The sequence below is a fragment of the Eptatretus burgeri genome, chromosome 3 (genome assembly GCF_056783735.1).
Source record: "Eptatretus burgeri isolate ZD-2024b chromosome 3, Ebu_testis_v1, whole genome shotgun sequence".
NCBI classification, from domain to species: Eukaryota; Metazoa; Chordata; class Myxini; order Myxiniformes; family Myxinidae; genus Eptatretus; species Eptatretus burgeri.
In genome coordinates, this window is record NC_140963.1 from 130,668,705 (window position 1) to 130,678,542 (window position 9,838).

The 9,838-nt window shown below is 47.3% G+C and overlaps 1 protein-coding gene across 1 annotated transcript in view; it reads left to right on the forward strand.

The window, feature by feature from the left end:
- The first annotated feature begins 9,104 nt into the window (after positions 1-9,104).
- PIP4K2B (phosphatidylinositol-5-phosphate 4-kinase type 2 beta) overlaps positions 9,105-9,838 on the forward strand; it is a 243,659-nt gene continuing 242,925 nt past the window's right edge. Inside the window, exon 1 of the mRNA XM_085875614.1 lies at positions 9,105-9,510. Within this exon, the coding sequence (XP_085731740.1) occupies positions 9,361-9,510 (150 nt within the window). The 5' untranslated portion in view covers positions 9,105-9,360. The remainder of the gene's footprint in view (positions 9,511-9,838) is intronic.

The window sequence follows — 9,838 nt, forward strand, 5'->3', positions numbered from 1 at the left end:
CATGGCTTGGACCAACTGGTGAAAGGGTCTACCCATGGAGATAATCTACTGGACTTGGTCATCGTTGACTCTGCTGCTTATTACACCACAAGTGTGAAGGCCAACATTGGAACGTCTGACCATAGCCCAGTGGAGATAATTTTCAAAAAGCCACCAGTCTTGGGTAAACCATATCAACGGTGATTATGGGAATACAAAAAAGCAAATTGGCAATCCCTCAGGCAGCATCTGCAGTTGGGCATGGGATCAAGCCATAAATACTGCAGATCCTGACATTGCTTGCAACAACATTGAGACAATCATCAAGTTAGGCATGGAGAAATTCATTCCCCATAGAGAGGTCACTGCTCTCCTGACCAATATTCCCTGGTTTACCGAGGCTTGCCAAATGGCTGATAAAGCTGTCTGTCTTACATTTACCAACTGGAGCAAGAGCCTATGTGCTGTTTCCCATGAAGGTCTCAGAGGGGCAAGGCAAAACTATCAGAAAGTGTAGGAGGCAAAAAGACACTTCCAGAGGACAAAAGCTCAACTGACCTCTGGAGCAACCAAACCCGGTGATTGGGTGGTTGTTAGTGAAGAGGATACAAGGGAAAGGACATTCTCGTATCCCAACATTGCAGGAGGATGGTCAGACCTTTTCCACCTACCCGGAGAAAGCGGATATCTGCGATCATTTTGCATCAAAGTGTACAATTGGTTATGCTGAAAATGACCCTCCCAATCTCACAGCTTGCATCAACATTCACTTGGACACTGTAAAGTTCTGGCTTCGAGACATCAGATGGATCCTGCAGAAGCTTGATGTAAATAAAGTATCCGGACCTAACGGAATTGGAAATGGAGTTCTCAAAGAGTGTGCATCAGCCCTTGCCATACCTTTTGCCAAACTGTTTTTGCCAAACAGCGAAGCGATGGGTGGTATTTGATATTATTCACTAAAACATAATTTCCTCATAAACTGCATGACAGATATGAACTAAATTAAAATTAAAATACTCTCAGAAACTGAGGCCAGGTCCAGACTAAACTCTTCATGAAACATAAGGACTGTCGCTTTGCTGATAGGGGTATTAAGGGGTGGGTGGGTGGGGGGGGGAGGATGGAGATGAAGGAAAGAGAGGAAGAGAAGGGGGAGAGAGAGAGAGAGAGAGAGAGAGAGAGAGAGAGAGAGAGAGAGAGAGAGAGAGAGAGAGAGAGAGAGAGAGAGAGAGAGAGAGAGAGAGAGAGAGAGGCAGGAGGGAGGGGGTGCTAGGAAGGGGGGAAGAGCGAGGAAGGGGGGGAGGTGGGGAGAGCTTTGCCTCACCAAACATTGATATACACTGTGGGAGGGAGGTGTGTGAGGAAGGGTGAGAGAGAAAGAGAAAATGAAGAAAAAAGAGAAAGGTAAGGGGTGGAGGTGGGGTTAGTAAAGAGAATGACATGTTATGCTTGAAGACCACAAAAACAAACATGTCAGAACAGCTGTACACACAACGACGCAACAGAGTTTGTAAAGTAATCCGCTGGCACATCTGCAAAAACTTTGATGTCCCAGTTCCAGAAAACTTGTGGCAACATGAACCAAAAGCAATCACTGAAAACATGGAAGTAGCTTCCGCTCACGAATGACCTAATGATCTCATCGAGCGTGAACATCGACAACAAAGCGTTGTGACCAGATATCATACTTAGGTACAAAAAAGAGAAGAAGGTATTGCTAAGTGAGGTGTTAATACTAGTGATTTTAGACTAAACGATGCAAACATCAAAAAAATGACCAAACACCAAGACCTTAAGAAAAAAGTGAGAAGATCATGGAAGCTGAAGAATGTCAAAGTTGTACCAGTGATAGTTGCACCAACAGGAATGATGACAAAGAACCTCACAGAGATATTAAACATAGGGGTAGTACCCCTGGGCGCTCACCTGGTTGTGGCTGGATAAGATAATCAGGCAACTACTGGTAGGCATGGATGACCCACAAAATATACAATGGAGAAGAAAGTAAATACTTATGGATTTTTTTTTTAATGCTATGAACAAACTTTGATACATCATGGGTGATAAAGGTTGTGGTCAAATTTCATCGAAGTTGTGTGTGTGGCTTCAAAAAAGAAAGCAAATACATATTTTGGGGAGAAACCCCCTAAGACCACAATTTTTTTTCCATGTTGTGAACAAACTTTGGTACATCACGGGTGATGAAAGTGGTATTCAAGTTTCATCGGAATTGCGTGTGTAGTTTCTGAGAAGAAAGCAAATACCTATTTGGGGGGGGGGGCAACCCCCCCATCCTGCAAACTTCCTCTGTAGACCCCTTCAGACCCCCTTCTTTTTAATGCGATCACGGGTGATGAAGGTTGTGGTCAAATTTTATTGAAATCGTTTGTGTCGTTTCTGAGAAGTTGCAAGTATTTGTGGACGGATGGACGGACCGACGATGTGCCATTCCATAACCTCCCCGGAACTACTTTACAGGTGAGCTAAAAAACCATCCCTGGGTATATTATTACAAACGAAGTACAGTTGGAAGCTGCCCGGGGGCTCAGCGACGATCCTGAAGCGATCCCTCGGCACAAAACTTTGAGAACTGAAAACTTCACAGCTTGGTCCATGAATCGTGACCCCTTACTGAAATAAAGGTGGATACTTTGACCCCACCCTGGGAGGACTCCATTCCACATTCTGAAACGTGCATATGTAGATACCAATCAAACACGCACACACACACACACACACACACACACACACACACACACACACACACACACACACACACACACACACACACACACACACACACACACACACACACACACACTGAGACCTGGGGTGGGAGCATTCAAACCCAACAGCTCATACATGCAGCAACCTTTGCACCCCACCGGTTGGCTCCAAATCTGATTCGTACATGCTACAGTCCGCTCAACAGGGTGAAAGTTGACAGTGCGAATATTGTAGAGCACTGGCTTGATATGAGCACTCCAATGAAACGGTTGATAAGAAAGCGCTCCCTTGCCACGCAATTAGCAATCACCGAACCGTCATACTAAACTTACACCTCCCGGAGATGCCCAAAATGTCAAATGCGTCTGAATTGGCCAAATGAACACTTTTCTCGGAGTCGGAACTGCTTGTAAGTTCGATTCTGGAACTTCAATTTTGTAATTATCCTTAGTTGAAGAGATACTCGTGGTGATCGTATGTGTGGAAATGAAATAAAGCAACGAACGCTGGCATCTCTGGGCGTTTATAAGCATTACAATGTACGCAGTGATTCATAGCGATGATAAACAGGCATTCAATAATATGAGTGAGGAAAGTGAAGAAAAAAAAACTTTATTGTGAAGAAATCGTTGTGGACTGTTCCAAGTCAAGGCAAGGTTGAGCAGGCCAAAATACATGGTGACTTCAGACCCCAGCGAGGTTACCCAGGATACGCCTTAAGACCCCAGAGAGCGAAATGGCCGAGGATCACCTGATGAAGGATATAATTAAATAAGGCCGTTAATTATCTTCAAAAGGGCTGTTTTAATTAACACAAACACCCAATTTTCACTCATGCACCTCCTTGGAGTTTTCTTCATATTCGTGCAACGTTTCAGGCTGTTAGGTCTCATGGTTTTGGAGGTATGGAAGACACACACACACACACACACACACACACACACACAGACATTTATTAGTATAGATACCTGGTCTCGGCATGAATTCCGCTTGTCCGGGCTGCTTTGTTTGGTGGTTTCGGCTGGTTATAGGTTAATGATAAAGCAGTTCAAACCACTTTAGACTGGCCTTATGACATCACGGTTTGCTCAGCCAAATTAGAGTGGTCATGGATGTCAATCGATGCTTCATCCGGTTAATTTAACGGCCCCACGAGCATTGGAACATGGCAAACAGGTCTGGGAACTTGCTTGGGACCATGGACTTGGTTGGCGGTTGTGATGTTTCAACACAAACCATGGGACTCGAACCCGCAACCTGAACAGACCTGCGGCTGTAACAATATAATATACAAGCCGGTATGTGACATGGGTGGTCACTATATAATTTTTTTTTTTTTTTGTATACCTTGATCGAGGCTCGTATGAGAGCTAACACACAACTCACAGCAAGGAGGCATGAGACAAGAGGGGCGGGAGTGGAAGGGACAAAACAGTGGGGAACAGACACATTAGGTGAACTGTGGAAGGGAGAGGGATGGGGATGGGACGGGGAACATGGCGAAGAGAAGATGGACATTTCAGGGACTTTCAGGAAGGAAAGCAGGAGAAATGAAGGAAGTGGGCTTAGGTGGATTATCGGGGGTAGAAAAGATCGAGGATTTGGATGGGGGAAGATAAGAGGTGGTGGTGAACAGCTGTTTTGAAAGCCTGGAGGGAAGAATGGGAAAGAATAGAGTGAGGAAGTTTATTCCAAAGGCGGGAAAAAAGAGGAATGAAAGAGTGAAGATGAGCAGTGATTCGTGATTTTGGTAGTTTTACCAGAAGGGGGTTGTTGGCGGACCTTGAGCGCCCTGTGGAAATGTGGTGGGGACAAATCGCAGAGAGAGCAGGGGGGCAAGGCTGGAGAGGAGTCGGTAGAAGACAGAAAGACCACCGACCAACCTGCGGTGATTGAGTGAGAGGCCCAAAGACTCAGCTTCATTGTGGGAGATGCCGATGATCTTAAATGCCCTGGTTTCGACAGCGTGAAGCCGAGAAAGGTGGGAGGCAGGAGCACCAGCCCAGAGGGGAGAGCAGTACTCCATCAGGCTACGGACAAAAGCTTTGTAAGTGGTCAGGAGCTCAAGAGGGCCGAGGAAGGACTTAGCACGACGGAGGATTCCCAGTCGGCGACTGGCTTTTGAGGCGAGGTTGGAAATGTGACTTTCCCAGGAAAGGTCATGGCAGATAGTGAGACCTAGAAGCTTGAAAGAAAAGACTTCTTCCAGAGGATTGTTGAGAAAGTGGATGGGGGGGTTTTGTAAACGGTCCTTTCGAAGAGACATAGTGAGAGTGTGAGATTTGTCCGGATTGAAAGACATGTTCCACGTGTTGGACCAGTTTGTGATTTTATCCAGATCTGCAGTGAGCGAAGAAGCTGCTGCTTGCCGGTCTGAGGGATGACAGATGGTACGGCAGAGGGTGGAGTCGTCGGCAAAGAGAAATAGAGGATTTTCCAGAGAGTCCGAGAGATCATTGATGAAAATCAGAAAAAGAACAGGGCCCAGAACGCTACCTTGAGGAACTCCAGCCTGCACAGGAAGAGGGGATGAAAGAACTCCATTTAGGGCCACACGTTGACTGCGACAGGAGAGGAAGTCTGCGAGCCATGAGTGGAGATGGCCTTGAATACCATGGGAAGAGAGTTTGGTGAGTAGGGCAGGGTGCCAGACTGTGTCAAAAGCACGTGATATGTCCAGGGATACGGCTCGGATTTCCTGTCTGGCATTGAGGACCTCCATCCATTGATGGGAGAGCAGAAGCAGCATATCCAGGATAGAGTGACCTCGTCTGAAACCAAATTGATGATTGGAAATCAAGCCATTGGAGAAGAGGAAGGATTTCATATCTGAGGCGATGATGGATTCCATCACCTTGCTGATGATTGGGAGAAGGCTGATTGGTCTGTAGTTATAGGGATCTGTTTTTGCACCTTTTTTATGCAGGGCAGTGATGTTAGCAGATTTCCAAGCAGATGGCAGATGACCTTGGGCAAATGAGAGGGTGAATAGAACAGAGAGAGGGTGAGCAAGAGCAGAAGAGCAGGCTTTGAGGACACGTGGGCTGATGCCGTCTGGACCGGTTGCAGAATCTGACTCGAGGTTTGAAAGCAAGCTCTCCACCGTGTCAGGAGAAAAGGATACAGAGTCCAGGGACAGTTGGGTGTGACTGGATAAAGTGGGTAGAGATAGTGATGGGTTTAGGACACAAGATTTAGCTGCAAACACCGAGTTTAGACGTTCAGCTTTATCACGTGTGGAATCAGCAGTGCGGCCATTTGAGGTAAGGGAGGGGATGGAGGGGGAACATACACCAGAAACAGATTTGATTAAACGCCACCAGGATTTTGAGGAGGGAGAGAGGTTTGAGAGTTCAGACTTGAGATGAGAAAGATGTTGTTTTCTGGCTCTCCTGAGGGTAGATACACACTTGTTCCGAGCTTTGGGGAAAGAACTGAGATTGCCCTCAGTTGGGTTTGCTTTCCATGAGGCAAAGGCAAGTTGTTTCAGGCCAACTGCCTCGCCACAAGCTTCAGTAAACCAAGGGCGGGAGGAAGGGTAAGACAACTGAACACGAGAGGGGATAAATCTGTGCATGAGGGAGAGCAAGTTTCTTTGAAAGAATTCCCAGGATGAGTTGATGTTTGAGAAAGTAGTGATAGGAGACCAGTCTGTAAGTTTGATGGCTGCTCGAAGACCCTGCCAGTCGGCTTGAGTGAAATGCCAGACTCGACGGCGGTGAGGTGGTTCTCTGATAACAGCCAGAGAGATGTCCACTTTGACAAGGACGTGGTCAGAAGAACCAATTGGAGCGAAGGAAGAGCAGCAGATATTGTCAGGGAAATTTGTCAAAATCAGATCCAGAAGAGATGGAGTACCATTGGTTGAGATCCGGGTCGGGAAGTTGACCGATTGAGTCAGTCCTAATGAGTCGCAGAAAGCTTTTGCTGAGGTGCCATGGCAGGTGAGAGAGGTACCCACACGTAGCCAACTGGCGTGATGACAATTGAAGTCACCACATAAGAGGAAGAGAGAGTTTGGATGAGAAGATAGAAGATGGTCCATGTTTTCGGATAGTGAGATGTAGATGGAGTCATCACTGTTCGGTGGACGGTACAGTACACATATAAACATGAGGTGGGAGTGGAGGGGAAGCCGAAGCCAGAGGTATTCCTGGGGGTGTGGGGGAGTGAGAGCAGTGCATGGAGAGTGAGGAATAGAGTCTTTGATGAAGAGAGCAACTCCTCCACCAGGACGAGGCTCAGGTCTGTCATACCGTAAGAGGGAGTAACCAGGGAGAGATACTTGGGAGTCAGACACGTCTTGGGAGAGGAAAGTTTCTGTTAGGCAGATAATGTCTGGTTTGTCAGTGGCAACCTGTATGGAAAGATCTGAAAGGTTTGAGCGAAGGCCCCGGATATTTGAGGTCCACACTTTTAATGAAGAGGTAGGGGAGGAGGCTTTGGGTGCAGGAGGTGGATGGGGAGGGGGAGGGTAGGACAAGGGACGAGGGGGGCAGGTAAGGAGGGTTGCTGAAGGAGTGTGGGGTATTGCAGAACAGCGAGGGGAGGGGGCCGAATGAGGAGGAGAAAAGGCTCTGTGGTGCTGGGGGAGAGGGGGGACAAGAGACAAGGAAGAAGGCAGTTGAGGATTTGAGGAGGTGGAGTGAAGAAATGGAGGTGAGAGGGCAGTGGAGGGAGGCAGGTTGGTGGATGAGAGGGCGGGCAACTTTGAGAAGGAAGAGTGAGGGGGATGAAAGGTGGGAGAAAGGTGAGGGGGGGATTTTTGAGAGAGGTGAGAGGGAGGCTTGGAGGGAGAAGAGTGGGATGGTTGCTTTGAGAGTGAGGGGTGAGTTGGCACTGAAGTTGGAAAAAAAGAATGGTTGATGGAAAGCGAGCATCCATGGCAAACTGTGGTTTTTAAAAGTTTTAGGTCAGAGATGCGATTTAACACAATTCTTGATGGATGCAATGAAGGCGAATTCAGAGCATGGAGAGAAGCTTTTGCTGAGGTGTCATATTGCATACTAGTCATACAGTTTTGACAGATCGGGGTGAAAATTTTTGACAAAAAGGTTGATTATTGTGCGCATAAAAGCGCGGAAGACGATTTTTGATTTTCGAAAAAATATATATATAAAAATAGTTTTCGGATTTTTTTCAAAAATTTCAAAGTCCTGTTGCTAGGCAATGGTGGCGTCCATAGCAACGGTGCTCAAAAAGCATACAACTAGATCCTGGTATGAACCCACCAGTCAAGTTTCATCAAAATCGGTTGGCTCCTCTGGCCTCCAGAGCTGTCCATTACATACATACAGACAGACGGAAAACCTGAGAATAACGGTAGTCTAGCGACCACCCAATACATTGGATGTACAACAGGACTCAGTGACGTCATGGTTGGAGAGTCGACTCTAAGTTTGGGAGGTCGGTGGTTCAAATCCCGGCTGAGTCGTACCAAAGTCTTGAAAAATGGTCCTTACTGCTTCCTTGCTTAACAATCAGCATTTAAAATGACTAGTGCGTATGGGCACCGTACGTGTAAGAAAACAAAAAAAAAAGAATTGTGACGTCAATTGTGACGTCATAGCACCGTGTCCTGTCATTGGTTTGGTAAATAAATGACCATAACTTGGTAACCACTTGTCCGATTAATATCAAACCTTGAAAAGGCACATCCTCAGGTCCTCAGCAATATACCTGGAAAGTTTCAATGAGATCGGACCAGTGGTTGTCGATAAACAGCGGTCACACACACGAACACACACACACACACACACACAAACACACACACACACACACACACACACACACACACACACACACACACACACACACACACACACACACACACACACACACACACACACACACACACATACACACACTGCTGGAATTATAGATAGATAGAGTAGCCAAACAACAATGGGAAGGCAATGGCAAACCACCCAGGATAACGCTGCTTTGGCAGCACAAACGCTCTGCGAAGAGAACGGTGCATCAGATCAAATGAACACACAATACATACAAACTGTTAGCAAGAAGAATTCGAAGTTTTATCCGTGGTTCCGTGCAAATGAAACGAGTAATTGTGAAAATTAAAAACGGGTGGATTGGTGGAAGGAACAACAGCACAACGAAACTGATAATAAAGGATTCATGGAATAGGGAAATTATCGGGTTAGACAAGGATGAGGCAAGAAGAAGGGAGACGAGATCAAGCCGTTGGAGTCGCAGGAGCAGTCGTTGAATAATAAGAAGAAGAAGAAGAAGAAGAGGAAGAAGAAGAAGAAGAGGTGATGGTCCGGTCAGAGCATGAGGGGGAGGAAGAAGAAGAAGAAGAATTCATGGTATGAGCAAGAGGAAATTTGTGACTGAGGTAAATGCGGAAGAAGAAGAAGAAGAGGACGGAGAAGGGGGAGGAGGAAGATTTCTGAGGAGGAGGTGGAACCAGTCGAGGAGGAAGAAGCTTAACGGGAGGTGGAGATTGAGGGAGCTTGAGAAATATTGAGCGTTTCGATAGAAAGATAAATATGGAGTAGAGAGAGAGAGAGAGTGAGAGAGAAAAGGAGCTCGTGGAGAATTAATAACGAAAGGTAGAAAAGAGTGAGGGGGGGAAAAAAAAGGGGTGCGGGGACCCCGTGAATAGTTGCCTGGTGCTGCGGGGCCGACATGGCTGCGAGCAGCAGTGGCGACGCCGCGTCCAGCAAGCTGCACGGCCGGATGAAAACCAAGAAGAGACATTTCGTGGCGCAGAAGATGAAGCTGTTTCGTGCGAGCGAGCCCCTGTACAGCGTGCTCATGTGGGGCGTCAGCCACACGGTCAGTCGGTCAGTCGGTCAGTCGGTCAGTCAGTCAGTCAGTCAGTCAGTCCCTCGTACGGACGGACGTGTGCATGTCTCTGTCCGTGTTCACGGTTTCCGTTTGTTCCGTCATCCTGCCAATCACGACAACACGCACGTCCGTGCTCATTGTCACGAGACCCCCGTGTACACGCACGTCCGTGCTCATTGTCACGAGACCCCCATGTACCCGCACGTCCGTGCTCATTGTCACGAGACCCCCGTGTACCCGCACGTCCGTGCTCATTGTCACGAGACCCCCGTGTACCCGCACGTCCGTGCTCATTGTCACGAGACCCCCGTGTACA